This window comes from Tenrec ecaudatus, chromosome 5 (genome assembly GCF_050624435.1).
Source record: "Tenrec ecaudatus isolate mTenEca1 chromosome 5, mTenEca1.hap1, whole genome shotgun sequence".
Classification (NCBI taxonomy): Eukaryota; Metazoa; Chordata; class Mammalia; order Afrosoricida; family Tenrecidae; genus Tenrec; species Tenrec ecaudatus.
The window spans coordinates 45,395,226-45,421,857 of NC_134534.1; the positions used below are offsets into that span (position 1 = coordinate 45,395,226).

Sequence of the window (26,632 nt, forward strand, 5' to 3'; positions counted from 1 at the left end):
CTCCTAATGATTAATGAAGAAATATAGTTCATGTGATTTTTTTAAGCCTTTGTAATTTTTACTTATTTAATTCCAAACTAAATTTTATTATTTTTCTTTTTAAGCCTGCTTTTTAGTGTTCAATATTCTTAATGTAATCATTTAATAAATGGTTTATCCACATAAATACTTTTAAGGGTTTTTTTTATTTTGACCCTCAGTGGCAATAATTGACCATCATGGCAATAATTTAATAATCTCAAACTTATTTCTTAAAATATATGAACCAACAGAACATACTTCCTTTTAAATGGGGAGTTGAGCTTATCTTAGAAAAGTGAAAAAACTATCCAGAGGTCATAGTGAAGGCTTGGAGATTCGATGTATGGCTTTGGGGATGATAGGGAGATTCATACAGCTAGCATGCTTGAAGAGCTTCTACTTTAATAAAATGGTGGATGGGAAAAAAAATCTACTCATTGACCTTGGAGACATAACAGGGAGCTTGCGTGTTTTAGATTGAGTCCTAACAGGGGCAGGGTTATCTACTAATTTTTTGCCAGTATACCTGGACAACATACACATATACATATAATTATAACATGATTTTTAAATTGTTTGTATTATTGTATAAAGAGTAGTGGCTTTATATATATACTTATGAGTACATTGTTTCCCTGCTATGAAATCACACTTATTTATATACTTTTTCTATGGTAATTCTATTTTGGCAAAACCTCATTCTATTTTGAATGATGATTTTAACATCATTGTATACTATTTATCTTCCACAGAGTTTTTCTCTTTCAACTATGTCCAAAAATGATCATGATTAATGACTCCTATAAAATTCTCTCTTTTTTTGGCAATATTCTTTGCTCAGGTGAAAATCAAATAGACTAACACTGTGACAGAAAACACCTTATAGATATAGAATCATTTCATTTCCCTGCACTACTTACATTATTGTAGAATGGTCTTGCAGTGCGTAGTGAACTGCAATATAGTGCTTTAGACATTAAAGTATGAAACTAAGAAAAGCTGAGATTTGTGAAAGAGTTTTGCTCTGAGAGGAAATCATGACAACCTCGTAAGTTACAAAATAGGACTGATTCACAGGGTTTTCTGGACGGGACTTCCAGGCTTCTTGTACGTAGTACAGTGCTTAACATTTTGTTCCACTGCGAGTCAAAACTGACTTCATAACAATGGATTCTTTTTTTTTTTTTTTTAAGGAGGCAGGTCATTCAACAGGCAACAAACTGGTCTCACTTTGGTCAGTTTGCCTCAATACCATTTTATGTTTTCAAAATACTTTTTTGTATATTAGATACTAATCCTTTTTTTAAAAAAAATTGGAAATCCTTTCTATGTATTAGTTAGCTGCCTATGAACTTTGATTTTGCTATCTCTTCAATAGCTGCCCTGGAGTCAATTCTGACTCAGTAACCTGCCAGGGCAGACTGGGCATGCCCCTAGGGTTTCCATGGCTGCCCCACCTTTCTGCTTGGGAGACCAGTGGATTCAAATAGATGACCTTTCGATTCGCAAGCCTGACCCTCTGTGCCACCAGAACTTAATTAGTCATAAGAACGGATTTTTTAAACTGGTAAGAACAGATACTACACTTGATCTTACCTAAAAGGCCGAGAAGCAATTAGAACTTAATTTTTTAATGAATCGTATCTTTTGTTTTTGTACCTTGAGTTTTATTTGTCTTTGCATTGCAGGTTGAGATGCATGGACCTATGCTAGGCACATACCCCCCCCCACGCCCCCATAAGTGTTCACAGAATGATGTCAAAACAGCAAGAGCTAGGGATTCCAGTGCCATCCCCAGGAGGTTGTAAATAGCAGATTTTTTTTAATATGGTAAATAAATTTGTTTGGACTCAATAATTTTAATAATTAATGTTTGAAAAATAGATGGTTTAATATTGACTAGCATTATGTATTAATGAGTGAGGAAGTATTTTAAAAATTGGGGGAAAAGGTAAATTAATAAATTTTAACATAATTGAGGTATTTTTTTAATTGTTGTTATAAATATTTAAAACCAGAAAGCATTTGCATTTGGTAGGTAAATTGTTTGAAATTACAACAAATTATTTATGTCTATTTCCTTATATAATAAATATAAAACCTGCTTACTGCAATCAAGTACATTCTCACTCATAGCGCTATGCACAAATATAGAACTAACTCCTCTCTCTGGTTTTCAAGACTAAATCTCTCCAGTAGCACATAGTCCCATCTTTCTCCAGGCAACTTGAACTGTGGATATTTATAACTCTATTTTATTGTTTTCTCTTTCCTATTAATGTTTTTATAAAATTCTTATTAATATTTTTCTTAGCATCCTTTGTTTTATATTAGTAGTATAATTGTGAGAAATATAAGACACCTGTCTCTTTTACAGTATGATGATAATTTTACCACTTCTTTCACCTAAGGAGCTCTGGTGGCATGCTCTGGTTTAGGCATTGGACTGTTAATGGCAAGGTCAAGAGTTCAAACCTACCAGCAGCTCCTCAGGAGAAAGATCAGATGCCCTGCTCCCATAAAGATTCACAGTCTAAGAAAACTTTTTCTTTATAGATTTGCTATGAGTCAGAATGGCAGTACTGTATATATTCGAGTATAAGCCAAGGCACCTAATTTTACCACAAAAAACTGGGGGGCTTTTCAGCATAAAAACTTTTTTGAAAAAAACCTCGGCTTATACTCGAGTATATACGGTGTTTGGGTTTGAGTTTACTGTTGCCATCTTTCACAATACCAAGAATCTATTTTCAATCAAGGAAACTTCATATATTATTTACTGTAAATGATACATAGGGTTATTTTTCTATAATTTTCTATTGTAGTTTTTACTTGTGATATTTCTTCATTGTGAAAATAGAACAAGGGAATACTGCTTGGTTTAAATTCAGGAAAGGTATGCATCAGGGTTGTATTCTCTCACCATATTTGTTCACTCTGTATGCTGAGCAAATAACCGGAGGTGCTAGATTATATAAAGAAGTGTGTGGCATCAGGATTGGAGGAAGTCTTATTACATCTATGGTATGCAGATGACACGACCTTGTGCATGCTGAAAGTGAGGAGGACTTGAAGCACTTGCTGGTGAAGATCAAGGGTTGTAGCCTTCAGTATGAATTCAATTCAATGTTAGGAAGACCTCAATCCTCTCAATGGACTAGTAGGTAACAGCGTGATACATGGAGAAAGGTTGCAGTTGTCAAGGACTTTGCCTTGCTTGGAACCATAATCTATGCTCATGGAAGCAGAAGTCAAGCGATCAAAAGACCTATTGCATTAGGTAAATCTGCTGCATAAGATCTCTGTGGAGTATTAAAGAGCAAGAATATTATTTTGTGGACTCAGGTGGACCTGGCCCAAGCTTTGATATTCTCTACTGCATCTTCTGCCTGTGAAAGTTGGACATTGAACAAGGGAGAACACAGAAGAATAGATGCATTTGAATGTGGTGCTGGAGAAGAATATTGAAAGTCCCCTGGACTGCTGAAAGGACAAACCGATCTGTCCTTGAAGAAGTCTGGCTAGAGTGCTCCTTAGAGGTAATGATGGAAAGACTTTGTCTTTCAAACTTTGGATACATATTCAGGAGAGATCAGTCCCCAACGAAGGACATATGTTTGGTAAAGTGGAAGGGCAGTGAAACAGAGGTAGACCTTCAATGAGATTGATTGATATAGTGTGATTTTTTGTAATTGTGTGTGCGCATGTGTGTGTGTGTAATATTTATAGGCTGGGCTCCACCACAAACCCCTTCCCAAAGCACCCCTGTAGGTACTTGGGTAAGCTAATAGAGTTAACTTCAAGGTCTGTGGTTCAAACCCACCAGCTTCGCCTCAGGTAAAAGATGAGGCTGTTTGATCCCATTAAGATTGACATCCTCAGAAACCCTGTCTAGAATCCCTTTGAGTCACAATCTACTCTGTGGTTGTAGGTTGTCTGGAGAAGAATCAATACCTGGTGTGAATGGTTAATGTGTTTTACTGCTTATTAAAAGAGTCTGGAAGTTCAAGTTTACCCACAAGCAACTCCTAAGAAATGACTGGCAATATGCTCCCCCCAAATCAGCTGCTTTTAACCCTTTACAGCACAGTTCTACTCTGACACTCATGCAATCACCATGAATAAGTCTACTTTGTGGTCTCTAAGGTGAACGTATCATATTTGTTCAAGAATGGAAAGTCCTTTGAATGGTTTCACTGAACATTTTTTCCTTACTTAAAATGTTCAGATGCAAGAAGAGAAAAGACCTCACTCAAGCCCCCTTGTTCCAATTGATATCCTGGTAGTCCTAGATACAGTGCTGAGTGGTCAAATAATGTCTGGTTCTAGACATTAAAAGGATTGATTGAATTTGGGCTTTTATTTGCCAGGCATATACCAGGCCAGCATGACAAAGGAAGTGAAACTGAGATATACACATAAAGATAGCATCTACAATGAACCGAACAAACCATAAAAAGACACTGGGGGAGGAGAGGGACAGCAGGACCCCCTCGTCGCTGTTCCAGACTCTGAGTATGGGAGAAATAGGCTTCTCCTATGAGAAATAAACTACAGGCTGCTAGGCCGTAACAGGGTCTGAAGTAGATATTTACACTTCCTGCATATATATATGTATAGATAGATAGATATAGATATATATTTGTTTAGGACATTCTGGCAGGAAGAATTTCTGTCCAATTTTATTTTTCACATCTCTGATGATGATTTTGAGAAAAATATTTTTTCCAATTTAGTTTTGATAATCTTTTATATTCTTTAAAGAAATAGATGACAATCTTATATGATTAGATAAACATTAATATATAATATGCTCATGGTACTCCACTGTCTCAGTGTTTTTGTGTGTGTGCTTCTGGTTTTGTAATAATTGCCTTTGTATCCATTTGATGATCAATGTTTTGATTAGTTATTTGCCTTTGACCATGCAATTTTTTTATTTTTCTCATCTTATAGCTATCAAATTGCAGATTAACTACTGGAGACTATTTGTTTATTACAGTGGCTAGGAGTGTGCTGTCCGGCTCCATAGTAAGACTACAGATCCTTGGTTTTGCAATGAATTTCCATGATCATTTCTAATTTGCAAAATGGCGATAAAAATCATATTAGCAAGACAATTGGAAATATAATTTATATGCCAAATTATATCGATGGGTTTTTTTACTTGTATTTTGGGAATGCAATAATAGTAAGATTCCAAGTCTTGTTTTTTAAAGAGGAGAGAAGGGATTTTAAGGATTTGATGAGAAGTCACTCTACAACTGTTAAAAGAAATATAGAAGTTTTTATTGTTGATTAGCGAATTTGTTATTACTAAGTATTTTGGCATGCTGTAAGTAACTCATCTTTCAATAATTCACAACTAATTAAATTTCAATTGCAGGTTTTTCTTTTCAAATATTTTGACTCTTATCTCTTTGCTTTCCTATTGTATCTTGATTGGTGTGGTCTATATAAATGGACAATAAATTATATATCTTTGTTATAGAGATCAGACATTGAATAGAACTTAGTATTCATCCAAGACAGAATTATGATGGAATGTATTTGCAAGATTAAAGCAATGAATTTACTTTTTTCCTAATTAAAGGCAATTAAAGATTTCCAGACACAAATAAAAGACAATGAATTGAGGAATAAGTGTAGGAGCAAGTCCATTTGCAGGTGAAAAGATGTGCCTTTGAAGCAGAACCAGCTGTATTTTCATTGAGAGAATAACAGTTTAGGAAGCTTTTCTGCATGTGCTTGCTTGATAGCATAATGTACTCATAAGCAGCTTATGCAGTATTCAAAAAATAACAGCGCATTAATTTTTAAAGCAGCCAAGGCAGAGGAAGAGCAGCCCTGCCACATGATGATAATGAGTGTGGATCGGGTAAAGTCTACTCTGGAGAGGAAAAGCAATGTGAGCTTCTGAAAGATGAACATTTATAAAACAATAATCAGATATTTAAATGATAATGAGCTTGGGCAGCAATATCAACCGAGGGCAAAGATGCAGCCTTGTTTCTGGGCAAGGCTAGGGTATTGAAAATGGAATAGCCAAAAGCAGTTACACAGTCTTTTCTTTTATTAAACCAAAGAAACTCTTGAGGAAAACCGTGGCATAGTTATAAGTGACTGTTGTTTTAAATATGAAATAATTCATCACTATGTATAGGTTTTTACATGGAATTGAATAGAACATACACATCACTGTATTCTTTGCTAAAATAATGTAATATGAGAAAAGATAAATGATAACTTTAAGGTACAACAGGATTTGTAATCTTGTTAAAGACATACTTTCATATCTAGCTATAGTTCTTTATAGAAAAAATATTTATTATAAACTTAAATATATTTATCTTTAAGTATATTTAAAATAAATATAGAAACAAGGAAATTTAAACATGGATAATATTTACTGATTAGACGTTTCACTTAATCCTCGCCTATCAACATAGTTAGGTTCCAAAGACCAGATCATTACATGAAAATTATCATTATTCAAAAATAGAGGATGGCCACAGCAAATCACAAAATGGAAGATGACTACATCATTACATCATTGACAAATCACCTCATATGTACCTGCTAAAATGCATTATGATGTAACTGGAAAATTACATTAGTATTTAATTCCAAATTGTATAACTGCCCAACCACTGAAAACCATGACCCAGCCAAGTTGACACATAATCATAATAATCACAGCCACCTTCTTCTCATTTTGCATCTTGTTTGTTGCTGCTAGAGGTAGGTTATTAATGCATAAAACAGGTTATTTGATTTTATATTATTTTCATGAATGTTAAATGTTAGATAATTTGAAAATCAATAAGTGAGGAGTTAGTGTATAATTAAAAATACCTTCTAAAATATTGCATTTAAAATTATATACTATACAGTTTACTAGATATGAGGGTAAGTAATAAAATGTTGCTACTAAATTATAGAAATCTTTATTAAACAAAATTTCAAAATGTAAAGCTATTGTTTCTCAATTATCCTATATCTGGTTGGCTTACCCTTCTAAAGATGTTTCTGCTTCTACCCTTCACCTAGAGAATACTGTGTTTCTCGATTTATAACACACAAGAAACACAGTTTGGGCAACCTGGAAGGACTCAATTGGATGCCTTTGAAATGTGTTCTCAGTGTGGTGAACAAGAGGTCTGAGTAGTGAAAGACCTGGTCAGGTTTCCCAATGCAATTCTCAGAGAGCAGCCATTGCTACATTTGGTAAATGTACAGGGGATTGTTTGGGTGGATAACTCTTTCCTCACCACAACTTTCCTGGAATTTTTCATCAATGCAGTTTTCACTTTTTTCTTAAAACTTCTTTGTAATAAGCCTCAATGATTATCCTGTGTCTTTCAAGAAAATCTATTAAAATTATCCCTTTGAAATCTGCCCCCCCCCAAAAAAAAAACAATTGTTTCTGAATTGGCCTCTCTGTCTTTAATTTAGATGCCCCTTGGGGACCCATTGTTTTGAATTGCCTGCTTTTGGAGGAAGGTAACCTAACAAGACTAGGGGTATTGCTGAGAGAATGTGCCTCCAGCCATCCACTGACTGCAGAGAAATATTTAATCACATTTTCTTTAGAAAAAAACGCACACATTCCCTGCTAGAACCCTCGCAACAATAACTTTTCATTGACTTTTGTATATGTAAATTAAAATGGTTGTTATTTGTGGTACTGTCTCTGCCTTGAGTAAGTCTAATCATAATTGGAAAACTATATTGCATTAGTATTTACATGTAACAACAAGTGCTATTGTTATGTTCTATGAGCTTAGAATATATTTTTAATCTATATTTAGCAAAAACAGCAATAATAAATATCAGGAACATAGTAGTTAGGCTCATTAAAGTTACCTAAAATAAAATCTATACACATACTAAGTGAAGCAAGTTATTATTGTTATAGAGTCAGCCCCAGTGCATGGCAACCCCATTCACAGTGGAACAAACATTGCCTGGTCTTTCCCCATTCCCATAATTTTTCAGCGATTGGACCATTGTGTGATGTAGAATTTTCGTTGGTGATTTTCAGAAGTAATTGCTAGGCCTTTCTTCTTCATCAGTCTTAACATGGAAGCTCCACTGAAACCTATTTTCCATTAAGGTCACAAAGAAGACACAGATGCATGGTAATTCCACACAAGGTACACTGGCCAGGAATTAAATCTGTTCTGCATGGGAATTAAATCTGTTCTGCATTCCACCCCAGAAACACCACTGCCTTCATGAGATAAAGTATAACCAAACTCAGTCCATTACTGTTTAGTCAATTCCATAATGACCTTGTAAGGCAGAGTAGAATTACCTATAGGGTTTCCAAGGTTGTAATGTCTATCTCTCAGGCAGAGACTTGTGTTTGAACAACTGACTTTGCTGTCAGAAGTCAAGCACATTAACCACTGCATCATCAGAGCTTCTGAGGTGAAGCATAGTCTTCTCTGATTAGAAGAAACCTGACAGGTGATTTTTTAGGACTTAATAGGCATGATTGGGCCATCCCAGGTATATGATCTGTTTCCTTATTTTCTTTATTTTATATAAAAAAGTGAACCCAAGTAAGAAATAACCATGAATCCAAAGAAAAATGAAAGCCATTGAAGGAAATAGGAGAAAATTATTTGGAGTCAAATGTGAGTTCATGCCACCCCCAAGTCAACCCTTATTTTTCCTTTTCCAAATTGGGAGTCATTAAATTCATTCATTCTCATCTCCATTCAAGTCAGTTCAAATTGGATATCTGCCATGACAATGAAAATAATACAGTATAGAATCTAAGAGGGTCCCCAGCCTTCTCCACAGCTACACAAATATGTCTTAACCAAGGCCAGGATTGCTGTTCTTTAAGTGCCACTCAGTCATCCTTTAGTTCGATTTATAGTGTAGCCTGGAGGAAGGAAACAAGTATTTTTCAAAATTGACCATGGCAATTTTATAAGCAAATTGAATGTGTAGGGAATGGGTATTCAACTCTAAGAGCAAGCAAAGAAATACAGATGCAGGTTTCCCTTCTTAATGTGGTCATAATAATGGTAATTTATGACCTCACTTCTCTAATGTTCATTCTAGATCTTCTTGTCACTTTTAAATGACATAAAAATCTTAGTTTCCTGAAGTTCTTCAATCCTGCGGTTTCTAAAACATTCTTGATATTGCTAGCTATATTTTATATGAAAATTCTATCAATATTTTTACCATAATTCATGGTATTTCATGGATTCCTCTAGAACTCCCCCATGGATCTTCCATATCATTCCATATTTCTCTCTGTCTTCATTATGCATTAATAAGCAATTTTCTACATATTGAGAGAAAACACAAACCCATACATAGACACACACAGTTCAATGCTATCAAGTTGATTTGGAGTCTCTTTAGACTCATGATAGACCCTATATGGAGAGGACAGAGCAGCAGGACCTCATTGTGTTGCCAAGGCTGGAATTACAGAAGCAGGCTGCCACTCCTTTCTTCTGTAAAACAGCTGGTGGACTCAAAGGGCCAAGCTTTAGCTGAGTATTTAACCAATTTACCTCTAACCTGCACCAATTTATTTTGTCGTCCATTACTATAATTCTTCATTTTTTCCTATTGCTAAAGAACACAAACTGTTCCGTTTTTCAAATTTAGTAGAACTAGTATTGCATTGAAGGAGCCCTGCTGGTGCTACCAAGTAAGCATTGGAGAGCTAACCACAGGTAAGCAGTTCGAACCCATAGTCGCTTCTCAGGAGATAGATGAAAATTCCTGCTCCCATAAAGATGTAAAGCCTAGAAATGCCTGTATAGGGACACTGATTGGAAATCTACTCGATGGCAATGGGCGGGCCTTGTCATCAGCAGCCCAATTCTTAACCCAATACTGTCTAAATCCACAGCCATTTAGTCAGTTCTGGATGCTAATGACCCTGCGTAAGGTTTCTGAACCTGTACATGCTTACTGGAACAAACAGAATCATCTTTCTCCCTTGTCACTGCCAACCTTTTGGTTCTCAGCTCAGTGCTTACCCACTAGGCATTTCAAACCCACCATCTGCTCTGCAGGAGGAAATGAGAGGTCTGCTCCCAAAAAGAAATCCTATGATCAGTTCTACTCATTCCTGTAGGGTCACACTACCTTGGAATCGACTCGATGACAATGAGTTGGTTTTCTTTGTGTTTGTGTGTGTGTGTGTGTGTGTGTGTGCATGTTATCTCTGTTAGTTTGATGGCTAATGCATTTTTTGATTAAGTGCACTGGAAGTCCTGGTGGCATAGTGGTTAGGAGGTTATACTACCTATAAGATCAGCAGTTCAAAACCACCATCCTCTGCAAAAGGACAACAGGCTTTCCTACTTCTGTGCTGACTTTTAGTCTAGGAAACTCACAGGGGCAGTTCTACTCAGCCCCACAGGATCACTGTAAGTTGGCAACGATTCAATGGCAATGAGTTTGGTTCGGGTTTGGAATAATATAACTAACACTTGGCTCAGGAGGAGGGTGTCCTTACTCCATTGTCCGTCGAGGCCATCTCTAAGGACACTGTACTAGTTATAGCAGTCTACTCCCGTGGGTGCCAGCATATTGTAAAGAGCCATTCTACAAACGTTGCTAAAATGGTGCAACCAATTTTAAGCTTTGTTGAATTTGATAACCCCCAATTCATGACTGGTAGCTTGGGCCAGATGGTCACCTGAGTCTCATAGCTCGAGTCACCTGAGCTTGATAGCAATTCAGGCATTGTTTCTTAGCAGCTGTTATCTGCTGAAGTAGACATGGCACTGATCCCAAGCCCTAGAGACTGCCACCTCTCTTTTGGGACCCGCTAGGACTTGTTGTTACATCTCAGCTAAAAGCACGTCAGGGTCCACTCACTGTCAATTCATAAGCTGAAGATTCGGGTAGCTTGCACAGGAACCTACTAGAGAACTTTTTATTTCCCCCATGTCACACTCAATGGAAGCACATGTGTAGCTCCCCTATATAGATAAAATTGTGTGTAGATATTTTAAAACAATAATATATAAACAGTCATATTTCCCATCTTTGTTAAAAATTGGACATCCTCTAGTGTCTTAAAAATCCCCTGTTAGGTGCCTTTCCAATTAAAGTACTCTCCCTGCCTCTGGGAGTTGTCACTACTGTGTTTTTCATGTTCACTTCTTCTATGGACTTACTATCTCTGTATGTATTGAACAATAAGTGGTTTAGTAACTTTTTAAACTTTGTTATACAACTTGCTTCTGCTGGTGAGCATTATATTTTTAGAGTTTTATTCTTGCTGATGACCTCAGACATAGTGTATTCATTTTCTATATCTATTTATAGGATTCCATTTTAATGTTATTCCAGTATTTACTCATCCTGATTTTAAACAATTGGATTGTTTATCTTTTTAATGAATGTTGCTACGACCACTTATAAACATTTGTTTCTTTGTTGTAGAATGTACAATATGTACAGTAATATGTTGGATATAAGGAACCGATAGTATGATATCATTTTGTAATGTTAAAGTTGAATATTCTGTCATTTAAGAAGCTGTGTCAATACTACTTTTTTAATGGTAGCTGGAGTGGGAAGTACAGTCGTGACTTTTACTCTTGGAGACAATTCTAAAATGTCCTAAATTGTGAACCTTCATGAATGGTGTTTATATGGAAATCTTTGAATTTTAACAAAATATTCTTTCTTCTCCCTCATGCATATAATATATGCCTGAGGAATCTTAGAGACTTTCCACATGTTCTATAGAGTTCATCGCGGCAGGTAAAATCTCTGAGAATCAGGTTGTAGTACCGACTTTGCGAGCTCATCTATGTCTGGAGCAGGCCTGTGAAAATATACTGCTTGCTCTTCCTTCTAGTAAAGGCAAAACGCGTCGTAGGGCATTTGTGATTAACGCTTAGAAATTGAAATTAGCTAGATTAATTAGCTAATTGTGACCTTTTGCTAAGGGCTTTATCATTCTATAGTAAGAAAATTCTATCATAAGTTAAAAATGTTAGTGATAGTTGCTTTCTGAAACTTGTTCGCCACTGTTAGGAAACAAGTAGTTCTGTGAAAATCCTCATCAGGTGCCTACATGGGGTTTTCAGGATGTACTGAGACTCTAAAATCTCCCCAGGAGTGCTCCTTGCCCTTGATTTACCAATTACCATGTTAGTGAGGAAGAGGAGTGAGATTGCCACTTCACCCCTTAGGACCAACATAGCTCTTGCACCATATGTTAGTTCTGGGGAACCAAAACTAAACACAGTGAGGAACCAAGCTGGAGATCTGGTTTTTTCAAGGTTATCATTGTAGCCCATGTCTTCAGAAATGGGAAGGTCAACACAGGGTCTCTTTTGGACAACTCTGTGTGCCATCAGGAACTAGATTGTTTTCTTTTGTTTTCTCCCAGGTTGATTAAGCTTTCTTTCTGAGTTTTATTTGACCTCTATGACATATTGGCTGTCCAGGAATTCGTATTTTGTGATCTTTGAAATATTCCCAATATTTGGAATTTTCTTGCACCAGATACTGACTGACATGATTCCTCTGACTTCATTCAAATAGATAATAGAGTGACGCTGTCAGGGAGACCCTTGCTATGTGTGTGAGTGCTATGTACCACTTGAAAAAAAAGCACAGTTTTTATTTTATTAGTGTGTATCATTTTATTTGGTTTAGGAAAACAGGGTATTTGCCTGTTTTTGGTTTGGTTTTGTTTTTTTTTCCACCCTACTGTATTCTCAGTGCCCTGGGAAACACAAATAACTTACTTGTTTGATTGCTAACTGGAAGAGCGGGAGTTCAAGACAGGCCATGGAAGAAAGGTCTGCTTCTCTAGTTCCCAAACATCAACCATTGGAAACTTATAGAACAGGGTTTAATTCTGACATACATAGGGTTGCAGTGCGCTGGAATTCATTCAATAGCGAATGGTTTCTGTGTTCTCAGCACCTGAATTCTGTTTGGTACATAACAAACGCCCACTAAATAATTTTTAATGAATGAATTGTTCAGGAAAATAGAATATGAAAAACCTCTTGATCATATGTGTAAATTTTAAGTTCTGCTGAGATACTGTTTTCACTAACATGACTTACAATCAGTTATATGTTCTGTTATTACATTAGTTACAATGCCACTCTCAGGTATTGTGACAACACTCTGCTAACTGTAGAAAATGATGACTCAGTCCATTAAGAGCTGGGAGGCAGGTGAAACGAATAGTCTTTATACATATGTGTGTATATGTATGCCCATGTATTTTCAATTTGTTTCTTACTAGGGGATAATTAATGTTTTATTATCTGAAATCTCAAAATAAATTTATTCATATTTTCCTCTCCTCGATAGCCATATGCAGACACTCATAGAAGGCTGGTAATAGGTGCTGATATTTGCTCAGAAGGAATTTTATGGCATAAATGTGAAATTCAGTTTTTAATATTCCTAAATTTTGAGGTTCTCAGTTTTCAGCATTCCTATATTAAATTCATATTGATTTTGAATTTTGAATATTTATATATGATATATTTTGGCATACGTAGCAAATTTCACATAATCTGTTTTTTCTGAAATTCTTGTAAATACTGACATTTTATGGTACTAAACAAAAGTAGATGTGTTTTATTACCCCAAGTCTAAGACCTACTACCTCTATTATTAGCACATTTAGGGAAGACTTTCAAATTTTTTCCCAAGAATAGCCTTCAATCTTACATGCAAAACTGAGAAACTTTATTACAGTAATTCACATTGACAGAAACATACACCACTTATTAAAAGTCTTAGATTTATATGAAGGAATTTTAACTCTTAATTTCATTATAGTCGAAGATATTTTATTTGGTTTGACATTCTTAATAAAGCAATCATATAACTGTGTTATTACTATCTGTATGTAGTAGAATATAGGGCCTTTATTCTTATTAGGCTATAAGCATTTCTCATATTGGAATTTCTAAATAAAATTCATTTTTGTAAATTTATTTTAAACATATGGTGACATTTTATGAATACATTATGAACAAATTTTATAAGTTTAAGTGATAGTAGGTAGTCATTTTAGAGAAAATCAGAGAGAATATTGGGGCTCGTTTAATGAAGAAAATTGAGCTTGGGGATTATGAATGACAGATGTCATCATTCATCAACCTAAACATCACATTTATTGCTGTGGTTTTATTTGGTTGCAGAGTATCAAGAGAATCTATTGATAAAAATAGTTTAAAATTGTAATTTTTCTTTTAAATAGCACAGATCTAGCAATGTCAGGATAATACTCATCAATTAAACTGATCACAAAATTTAAGAGTATTAGGAATTTTTATTCACTATTTCAATCATAGTCATTATCTAAGCACAGCTTGTGGTCTTGACATGAATATAAAATTTGAACCAAAGTATGATAATCCCCTAACTGTACATGTTCCCTTCACATATTATTGTAAAACTATTAATCTATATGAAAATGTCTTAAGCAGACACCTGCACTTTGCCTAACATCTAATTAGAAAAACACACCTATGCTATTGTAGAATAGCCCCATCCATAATTCTTCGTATACAGACACTTAAAAGCCCTTTAAAAAAAATCCACTGTTATCTGTGCAGACAAACATAGTTCAAATTTAATGATATTTAAAGTAAAAATAATAGAGAAATACATTTGGATTGAAGAGGTAAAACTCTGAAGCTCTGTTTATCCATTAGAGCAACAAGATCACTAGCAAAATTTGCCAAAATCAGCTTTTTCAGAAATCTGAAAATTAACTAAAACTTACAATCCTCCATGGAGTGTTTATTCATGGTAAGTCGATAAATTTTGGAAAGAATATCTGTGGAATTTTATGTTACCTTAATCCTACCCCTTTCCATCTAGGTTTGCATCTGCAGTGTTTGTGAAAAACAGCACTTCAGCTGCCACTAGAATAGGTAAAATAGGTTTGGCATTCCCTAAAAACTCCTTCTCCAGAGAGGATCACTGTATACTTGACAATCACTGAACAGCTCCATTCTCCGGATTTATTGGAAATGTTTAACCTGATTTATGCCCATCTTTTTGAACACAGTTCTTTTCCCATAGCAGGAGGAGAAAACAAACAGCAAGTGTTTAACATCATGGCTGCCTGAGGTGCTGTCCGTAGTTGGGGCTAATATAAACTGAACAAAAACTTAAGAGGAACAAAATGGAGAATCCAATGCCTATAGCGTGCCTTACAAACTCTCATAGATTCTTAGACATTAGAAGGTATGTTAGTCTGGGTACATTATAGAAACAAATCCACAGAAACTCATAAGAGAGAGTTTTATTTAAAGGTTAAGTGCACATCAAGAAAACATCCCAACCCAATGTTGCCCAAGCCCACAAGTCCAACATTAGCCCATTTGTCCAACACCAACCCACAAAGTCCTCCTCCATCTCACAAAATCATTCAATGATGCCTCCTGAAGGAGGAAAACCGAATCAGTGAGCCTATAAGCATCTCGGTGCTTGCAGGGCTCTCCACATGGCTGCTCCAGCACCCAGGGCTGCATCGGGATAGGTCCATGTGGCTTCTTCTCAGGGATGTCTTTCATAAAGTGAGCCTTGCAAACTGAAGCAGGGAACTAGCTAAGGTAGCTGTACCCTGGTCCGACTATCAGAAAGCAAGAGACCCGAGAACTAGAAAGGCGAGGCTCACTGACCCATTTATCGCTCCGCCCTTCAGTTAACCCCACTTGTGTTTATCGGCCAGGTTGGCACAATAAACTTTAACTATCTCAGAAGGGCATGTGCATGTAAACGGTTATGTCAACACTTTCTCACACACAGACCTTGTGGAAAAGCCAACGGGACTTATTGATTCAAGGCATAGCTTCCCAATTATTACCCCCACAAACCACAAAACACCCACTGTTGTCAAAGAGATTCCAACTCATAGCAGTCCTATTATTTGGTTTCTGAGGCAGTCAGTTTTTATGGGAGCAGACAACCTCAATTTTAAACCACCAGCTTGTGGTTAGCACCTCAACCCACATTTGCCCGCCAGTGTCCAAAGGATGCTTATTAGTGATATAGTGATGAGCAGAGCTGCCCGCTTGTTTCTAAGTTAATTGAGCAGAAGCTGTAGGAGGTACTTATGAGGAAGAATACAGACTTTACAGAATAATCCAAGAAAATTACTGAACAAAAAAAGTTACAAAAAACTGATGAAACCAAAAGAACAACAAAGAGCAGCAATTTTGCAGAGTTGTCGTATTATATTTGCCAATTAGAAGTAGTCATGTGCAAAACTCTCCATTGTGTTTTTTTTAATGTCTAGAACAAATAAATCCAAAGGGAAACAAAAGTAGAGTTGTTTCCAGAAAATGAAGTGGAGAGGGAAATGAATAAAGGGCTTCTTTTTTCTTTTCTAGAAGTGTGGGAATAAGGATGTGAAAATGTCCTACAATTAGATATTTTTGATGGTTATGGAGTTTTATTAATACACTAGAGAGTTTGTCATCAGTTTAAAAGACTGTATTTTTAGTTATATGAATTCTATCTCAATAAACTCGTTATTAGAAGAAAAGTGATTAGAAGAAAAAGCATGGGAATGGTTACATCGCACTTTGATACAATTCAAGAGAAAGCTATGAATTACTATATAATATCAGACAAAATAGTGGCATAGTGTTTATGTGTTGGGCTGCTATCCATGGTTGAAAGCAGCAGCAGCTCAGTGGGAAAAAGACAGGGCTTTCTATTCCCCTAAACAGCTGCAGTCTCCGAAACCCACAGTGGGACGCTGTGAGTCAGAATTGACTCAATGGCAGTGAGTTTGAGTTTTTTAGATCAGGCAAAAAGTAAAATTCTTGTAATATAGTATACTGTTATATGAATATAAAAAAGATCAATTCACTAATAAGACATAAGAATTCTAAATGTTCTTATGCCCAAGGACACAGTTTCAAAATACATGAGCCAAAAGCTAGGAAAACTGAAAGTGAAAAGAGATAAATCCTAATTATATTGGGAAACTGCCAGCAGTTCTCTCTCAATAACAGACAGAACAAGTGGAAGGAATATAGAAGAACTGGAAAAATATATATACCTCCTATTTATGGAACATTTCACCAAAAAGCAACAAAACATCCATCATTTCAGTGCACTCAAAATATACATTCATATAGATTGTAAGTGGTTGCCAAAAATTATGGGAGGGATATTGACTGTAAAGGACTAGTCCAAGGAAATGATTTGGAATGTGAATGAATTATTTTATATTCTGATTATGGTTACAATTCCATAAAAAATATGTTAATTCATACAATGTATACCAAATGGAAGAAGGGAAAAAAGCTTAATTTCAAAGAACTTAACAAGACAAAACATTATGTTAGGATTATGTTAAAGGGATAGAGCATAAATCAGTCAATAAGAGCAATAAAAAGTCTTTATGAAGATCAGGAATTGTAGCCTAGAATATGAATTACAACTCAATGTAAAGAAGACCAAAATCCTCACAGCTGGACCAATAAATAGATAGCATGATGATAAATGGAGAAAAGATGAAGTTGTCAAAGATTTCGTCTCGTTTGGATCCACAATTTATGCTTGTGGAAGCAGCAGTCAAGAAATCAAAGGACATGTTGCTTTGGGTAATCCTAGACCTCTTTGAAGAGTTGAAAATAAGATGTGCTTTCCGGGACTACAGTGTGCCTAACCTAAGGTTTACTGTGTTCCGTTGCTTCATAAGCATCTGAAAGCTGGACACTGAATAAGGAAGACCGAAAAATAATCGATGCATATGAGTTAAGGTGCTGGCAAAGAATATTAAAAGTACCATGGATTGCCAAAAGTGCCATTGACTGGACTGCCAAAGGTAACGTGGACTGCCAAACAAATCTGTCTTGGAAGAAGTACAACCAAAAGCCTCCTTAGGCCCAAGCATGGCAAGACTTCGCCTCACGTACTTTGGACCTGTTATCAGGAGAGACCAGTCCCTAGGGAAGGACATTATGCTTGGAAAAGCAGAGAGGCAGCAAAAAAAAAAAAAAAAAAAGGAAGACCCAGGACTGTATGGATTGACACAGTGGCTGCAATGAAGGGTTCAAACATAAGAACAACTGTGAAGCTGGTGAAGGGCCAGATGGCATTTGGTTCGACTGTGCATATGGTCGTTATGAGTCAGAACCTGCACAATGGCAGGTAACAATACTAACAAGAAAACTAGAGAAAAGGAGGAAAAACCTGCAGTTCCCTATATTATATCATAAAATAAATCCACAATTAATGTGTGATTCCAGCTCATGGTGATCCCCCACTTTTAAGAGAGAACTGTGCTTCACAGGGTTTCCAGAAACATTCACCTTTGAGAGTACATTGCCAAGACTTTCTTTTGAGGCACCTCTGAGTAAATTCAATACACTGAGTATCTAACCATTTGTGCCACTCAAGAATGGCATCATTAAGCAATTGCCAAGACATTTCTTTGGTATTTGCATTATTGCTAAAACCAAAGTCAGACCACGTTAGGGTCAAGAAGCTGTGTGTATATAAATTTTAGGTTACCTAAGTGTCTTACCTGTAAGAACTCAGAAGACGGGGGCATTTTTATATTTTATTCTTCGTTTTGACAATCATTTGGGCAAAAGTATTATTTCTTGAAACCATAAAAATTTAAATGTTAAAAGTCTCTGGGTGTGATGGAAGGATCTGGTTTAAGTTAGTTATAAAGAACTTAACAGGTGCTTCTCTAAGCTTGCACTCACTAGACCGAAACCACATTTGTAGTATATTCTTTTGCATACCATAGGTAGGTGAATGCTGAGTTAATGACAGATGCACTGTTTGGAGAATTACCAGGTGTACAATATTTTATGCCTCTTTATAAATATGGCTTCAAATGTTCATATCAACTCTCATGTAAATGTATAATATTATTTAAGAGAATATACTTTGAATATGGTATGAGACGAGACTAGTCCCTGGAGCTGGACATCATACTTGGTGAACTAGAGGGGCAGCAAAAATGGGGAAGACCCCAAGATAGATTGGCACACTGGCTGCAACAGTGGACTCAAATAGAACAACAGTTTTGTGAGGATGGCTTTTCGTTCTGTTGCACATAGGGTCTCTATGAGCCACCACCAACTCAGCAGCACCTAGCGCCCAAGGGAATATCAGAATTGCATTGAAATGCAATACATGATTTAACCAATAGATAGGTCAAATTTTAATTTGAGAAATAAATTCTCACTTAACAATAATTTATTAATATATTTTAAATATTTTACTGATAGACACATCACCCCAAATATTGCCGATCAATATGTAATATGGGTTATGAGAATCCTTATTTTGTTTATTTTTTAACTATTACACCTAGGTATTATCATGGGGTATTAATAGGATACAACAAGCAATAACCTTTTGTTCTCAAATCTATATCTTTGAGTTTCTTTTTTGATTCTTATTTGAAACTTGCTTTGTAACGCTGAGTGGAGGCATTTGATGTGTCACCATTTTCATTGTTCTGAACTGTTTATATCTCAGCAGGAATAATGATATGAATAGTTTGACTGTTGAGATGTGAAATCAGAGTGAACACTTGTCAAAGTCTTTTCAGCAAAATTAAATGTTACTAATTTAAAATGGGTCAGAGTAACTTTTTTTCTGTATTTTGTTCATTCTGTAGTTTAAATTTAGATAATTTGATATACATTTTTACAATTGGCTCATTTCCAGATCATTAACCCCCATCATGAAATAATATTTATTAAGCTTCTCAATGTTCATAGATTCCAGAAAAAACTGCTGTACACTAGCAGGGAAAGAATGTTCACAGTTTCTTTAGATTATATATACTCTTACATAGCTCTTCAGAGAAATACACACTTGTATGTGTCTGATGAATACTAGCACAGTAATTTTTTACTCCCATTTGACTAGCTTTTCTTTGCCATTTCTAATTCTAAAACTATTTGGTATATACTCATACAGATGCTTTAAATTATTAGTGGATTTAAAGAAATCTAGCAATGCACATTACATGTTTATGATGTGCTTGAGCTCCTTTGCTTCTAGATTACTTCAGTGTGGAAATTACGGCTAGAAGTTGTATTATCCAAGTAAAGGGGGTGTATAGGCAAGTTTTGAAAATATATGGTCATTGACTAGGAAAAAGAATAAAAGAAACAATAGACAGAGAAGGAGAATATGAAAAAGCCAAAGAGCTTTCTGGTCATACATTAACTCCCCACTCAGTATAACAGGTTACTTGAGATTCATTTATCCTAACTCTTAGTTAGCAAGAGTTTGGTCAATAATAAAATATATGATTTAAGATAGTACTCTTAAACTTCCTATGGTGAATTGAGTGAAGATTTATGGAAAGATTTAGTTTTCACTTCAACAGTGTATACATATTTTGTTTCATGTTATTGATTACAATCCCTATATTATATCACTTACATCACTTCTTCCCTCTGACTGCCTCCATTACTTTGTCTTTCCTAACCCTTCGAACATTGTCTTTGGGTAAATGTTGCCCCTTTGAATCTCAGATGGTTGATTACTCTAGGGTGTGTGTATCTCCATACTGCTGTTCCCTTTGTGGGGACTATCCATTGTTTTGTTGAAAATTGAGCCTTGGGGATGATTTCCAGTCCTAATAACTCAGAGCAATTTTTGGGATTCCACCAATCTCTGTCCAACTAGTGAGCCAGATCTCGTTTATGATTTTGGGGTTTTCACACTATCAGGACCTTCCCATGAGATCCCTTAAAGCTCAGCTGTTAGTGGTAGCTGGGTACCATCTAGTTCTTGTATTCTTGCAGTCACACATTCACAGAGCCTGTTTAGTTGATTGAACAATTTGTTTCCATGTGTCTCCATTAGGCAGAGAGAGCAATTGTTGCATTTTAAATGGCTATTCACAAGCTTAAGACTCTAGTTGCTAGTCCCCAGAGTAGGATGTAGAACATTACCTTTCTTCCCTGTACTGTACCGATTGACTGGGATGTCACCCATGATGATGTTTCTAAGTCCCCAGGCCCAGGCAAGCTAGCTTTTGTTGTTTTGGAATACATATTCTCTTTAGGCTGTGTTACTATTACTCATTAGCACATTAACCAGTTCACAAAAAAAGCTTAGTGATACTAACTCAGTTTTGTTCACTTTTGACTGTGAAATGTGGTAGAAAGGTTGCAACTAATATAGAAATGTAGCTGGCTTGTGTTTTTTATCTAGTCATATTTATTATGCTCTATCAGCAGAAAACAAACACTAAAAACATATTTCTGATTAATTCAGGGAGTAAAAGTTCATCATTTGCGGATTCTCTCTTTAATCTGTTACTTAGAAAAAAATCTTGGAGTTAAATCGATCATTTGAATACTTAATGTGCGCATTATAAAATAAATTTACAATAAGCTGTTATACTTCAATTTTGAGGGCAGAGATAAAATTACATATTAATGGGATTATGATCTCCAAGGCACATCTAATCAAAGATGTGTATCAGAATCTTCTTCTCAAGAAAGCAAGCTAGGAGGAAAATTGACCTGAAGGGGACAACATTATGGTTTCTACAACTGGAAATGACTTTGTAGCTCTGAATGCCTGTTGCATTATATCTAAATCTTCTTTGACATTTCAGGGGGCTGTTAAACTTGAGTTATCTATAAGCTTATAACTTATTGTCTGAAATGATTTCTTTCCAGGTAAACAAGATTATAAAAAGACCAAACCTATTTTACGAGCAACCAAATTAAAAGCAGAAGCAAAGAAAACAGCAATAGGCATAAAGGTTGGCTTCTATTTAATAACTTTACTATTTGGTATATGCATGCTATTTAGTTTTCTAAATCTGGATTGCATAAATGTTGAATTCTCAATGCTTTATGACATTTCAGAATATAAGTAGAATGCCAGAGTCAAGGTTGTTTTTTTGTTTGTTTGTTTTTTAAGAATTCACTTAATGAAAAGCATAGTGCCTATCCTGAGGTCTTACATAATCTTCAAATAAAACATCATTCCACCAAGAGAGTCAATTATGCTTCAAGTTGTCATTTGTATCTTACTATGACTTGCTACTGTAGCTATTGTTCAGATGTTTCAGGGATTTATAATAGCTTAGGCAAAAACTCCCCTCACTTTCAATATATTGTAATTGGCAAGTATTTACATTGTAGTTGTTATGTATAATGATTATTACATGTAATTTTATTCTCCACATCTTATTATTATACTCTGATGAAATTCTGAGGATGTTCCCAAACTTTCACATTCAGAATACTGGTATTTTAACTGCTTATGAAGAATAAATGAAACTAAGAATAATTTTAGCAGATATTAATCAAATGTGTTAGTACAATGAAATTCAGCAAAATTACATTTACATTATTACCCATTCTATTCTTTGCCAAGTATTTAGGATCACATTAAATTATTAATAGAAAAATTAATTTGGCAGCCTTACCTACTGTCAAATGTGTAAAATAAAAATGACCTGTACATATATTTTATTTAAATATTAAAATATTTAAAGGAGATTTTAGTTTCTATCTGGCAGATGAAAAATCAATTTCTCTAAGTTATAGCTTATAGCAAATGCCAAGGTATTACTACCAAGCTGTAACAGCTGTTGAACTGCCAGATGATATATTTGGTTGTCTTCCAGAATTTGCTATTATAATCACGAAACACTGCCTCCTTTTTGCTCCTGATTGCTGATTTTGATCAAGCATTGCCGTGTGATGCGGTATGTTTTCACAACATAATCTCTTCAGTTAGTGCTGTGTGTCAATTTTTAATGAGGAAAAGTAAACTGTCTTTTTGTTTCAAAGAGAGATGATTAATCTTTTGAAGTTTTTTTTCTAATCTCATGAAATTTCATTCATCCTTTAAAAAATATTATCATGACCTTTCTAAAGCAAAGTTTAATTAAATTTTTTTTTTTTTTACATTTAGTTACTTACCATTGTCTCTTGAAGTGAGAACATTGCTTGCCATCTTCCTCCCAGGCAATATGTCACTTAGTGTTACCTTTTACAACAAGTGCTTGCTTTTGCTTTTTTGGGTGGCATTTTTTTTCAGAAAGGTAATTAATATTAAAGCGGCAGCATTGACTTGTGACACAATATGCTGAAGAAATAGGAGAGGACTTCAGAAGCTCCTGGAGGAGTTTCATTATCTTGCAGTTTCTGAAGCTCTCTCATAGTTTAAAATTTGAGATAATAATACAAGCACTCATTTATTTATATTTATCTTCTTAAATAGTTGCACATTGGGCTGCTAACTACCAGGTCAACAGTTCAAAGTCAACAACCAATCCTCAAGAGAATGATGAGACTTTTTAATCTTATAAATAGGTACAGGCTCAGAAACACACTGGAGCAGGTCTACCCTGCTCTGTAGGATCACTGTGAGTCAGAGTTGACTTGATGGTAGTGAGTTTATTTTGTTTTGTTTTCGTAAATGCAATCTTTCATTTGCTCATGATTTTTTTTTTAGGGAAACGACTATATTTTTGATGTCACATAAAATCTATTTTAGTGTGTAGTTATCTAAGATATATATTTAAAACAATGTAGATTTTTTTTAGTTTTTAATATGTGAAAAAAGCTCCTTAGGTTCCATAAATGATTTAACGTATTTACAGAAGGGTTTTTAATAGCTATTAGAAGTTATCTCCTATTTAATAAGCTAGCATATCATTTTCAGCTGTCAACTTGTGGAAAACAAAGAGCTTAACTTTAAATATTGTTTACTTTGCTTGAAAATTTATGTGAAGAGCCCATTAAAATGATATGAAACTTTTTAGAATCAGAATCATAGAGGTGTTTTACATTTTTAAATGCATACTAATTAGTTTGCCCTGTCAAACTTTGATTGCCTTGTCATTTAGGCATAGGATTTTAAATAGCGAAGTTTCTTTCAGCAATTGCCATTTAATGCCTTTTAATTTCCCTAGTGAGTGATTTTATCCATATTGATAATGTCAGAAAAGCAACTAAAGACTAATGAACATCAGACATGTTTGACTCTTATCTAGTTGATCAAAGATGACCATAATATTATAATATTTTATCACTTCACTATTTACACTTTAGAATGAATCTTATTTATGCCCTTAAAATGATTTAAGTGTAAAGAAAGTATAAACAGCTGTGTGCAATAGAAAAACATAACTAAAAAGTGAATAGTAACACTGCTTACTAGATAAAATGATGTAATGCCACAGCCATCTCATTCCTGACTCCTGGCATGATCTAGCACATTTGTAAAATGGAGTCTATTCATCCTGTTGTTGGGAATCTTCAATAAAAAACTGAAAATATAGATGGTTAGGACATAAAAGGCATTTATGAATTGTTAGTTGATTGGAAAATATTTGCTTGAATTAGCCAGTTCTGATTTATCTGAATAAAGCATCCTTAAGATAGTTTCCTTGGGGCTGAAGAGCCCCTCCTCCACCTGAGTCTGTACTATGTCTCTATATTATACGCGACATATGTTCAGTGTCTAATATACTACACTATATTGCATTTTATAATATGTGCGGTTTTGCTATGACCATAATATTATGGATACTAGTGTTTTGAAGTTTAAAAAGCATTACATAATTATACTATATCTTATATAAAGATCACATAAATCTTAACTATTCCTTCATTTAGAAAATACTGTATTACTATGGAGGACCTGTGGAGAAAAAAATATGTAAGCATGATTTCTTAAGAGACTTTACATAAGAAATATTTCCAGATTTCTTAAGAGACTTTACATAAAAAATATTTCCAGATTTCATAACCATATCAAATAAACAGTATTGATTGATAAATCATGGGCTCGTCACATGAAGACTTGTGCAATAGGTCTTTAACTTGAAGGACTCTTACTGCCATTTTATAATTATATATTTAATCATAGAGAATGTTTGGGAGAATCAATGATTACAGAATAATAAAAATGTGTTAAATCTCGAGTTTACAGGAAGGTATTTTAAGAGGAAGGGATTTATTTCATCCTGTTTATTATATATAAATAAATGATCATAATTTAAGATTTAGTAATAGAATGAGTATCACCTCAAATTATTGAGCAACCAATGTTCACTATTTCATTGATATCCAATTAGATGGTTTTCAAGAATTAAAATGTCATTAGATTTTTTTTAACATTTTATTAGGGGCTCATACAACTCTTATCACAATCCATACATATGCATACATCAATTGTAGAAAGCACATCTGTACAGTCTTTGCCCTAATCATTTTCAAAGCATTTGCTCTCCACTTATGTCATTTAGATTTTTAAGAAGTAACAATTTAATAGTATGTAAAAGGAAAATACATAATAATATTTGGTCATTTATTTGTCTTATAAGGCTTTGCAAGGGACACACTAATAATAAAGAATAGGAATCAAAAATATAATTTCACTGTTAAGTAAGTAAAGCCATCAAGTGATCTTTTCAACAATCTCCTAGGATGAGCCAGCTTGAAAAAGTTATGTTATTCCTGTTTATTCTTCCTGATGTAAAACTATCGGTAGCAGTGCCTGGGAAGCCTAAGTGGCTATGTGTCTCTGAGTTATGGCTAGGTTCACCAGTATCTTGAAAGCAATATTTTAAAATTTCAAAGTTGTTTTAACCCTCCAAGTATTCTACTGCCACAATGCTTGTGTAATAAAACAGGGACATTTTCAAGAATATAATTTGCTATATTTCTCCCCACACACTACTTCGTATGCCACCCACACCATATGTTAAAACAGACTTAATTGAATTAATGGATCCTTTGAAGCAATATTCTCTTAATGTGTTTTGTGACCTACCCTAAAACCCGTTTTCTGCCAGTGTATATTCTTGAAGTATAAAGATAGTAAAGAGTCCTTTTAAAGGACAAGAAGGAGTCACAAAGTGGCATTAGAGTTGGCTCTCCACGAGATGAGAATCATGGTGCCCAATCAAGAGCAACAACTTTATTCTTGCATAGAGCTGATCTGATGGTGACGGCTGTTGAACGGTTTTGTTGTCCACTCTACAGAGCAGATGGAGTGTGCAGTTGTGTGTCACTTGTTTATTACATCCTCTTAAAATTAGTAGCTGAGTAACCAGATGGGTCTGGGAGCACAGCTGTGGATATAAGAAAATAAATGAAACCTGTCTGATGCTGCCATGCCCTTTTGAGATGCCAAAGTGTTCCAACTACAACAAAGGAAAATTCACTTTCATATGACATTACTTTGATATATTAGATTTTAAAATATCAATTCTTACAGAAAGAGTAGACACCGAGTTTTCAAGTCATAGCTTTTATAGAAATTTATTTCCAATAGCTTAGAAATCTAAATAAATAAAAATTTGAAGGTACAATATGTATGAATTACCCACTTGCAATTTCAGCCATCTGGTTAAAATTCCATGTTGTCAATAAACCAAATTAATTTTAACGTTTTTAAAGTTTATTAGATGACATATGTTGAGTTATTGATTTTATATTCCTATGAAATGTAAAATATATTCATGTAAATGCAAATGAGTTGTTTCTCCAAAGATATTGCCAGGTCATGTGTGTGATGCCAGTGAAATTTGGAAGCGAACATTATGCCCTTCAGGATCTTAAGGTGGCAATATTTGCCCTTTTTTAATACTTATATTGAG

The 26,632-nt window shown here is 34.9% G+C and overlaps 1 protein-coding gene and 1 pseudogene across 1 annotated transcript in view; one reads left to right on the forward strand and one right to left on the reverse strand.

Annotated features, from left to right (window-relative positions):
• The window catches only part of TRIQK (triple QxxK/R motif containing), a 74,801-nt gene that overhangs the window by 44,223 nt on the left and 3,946 nt on the right, over positions 1-26,632 (forward strand). The window contains exon 5 of the mRNA XM_075549496.1: positions 21,687-21,772. Within this exon, the coding sequence (XP_075405611.1) occupies positions 21,687-21,772 (86 nt within the window). The remainder of the gene's footprint in view (positions 1-21,686; positions 21,773-26,632) is intronic.
• On the reverse strand, positions 1,497-1,637 carry LOC142449418 (U2 spliceosomal RNA; annotated as a pseudogene).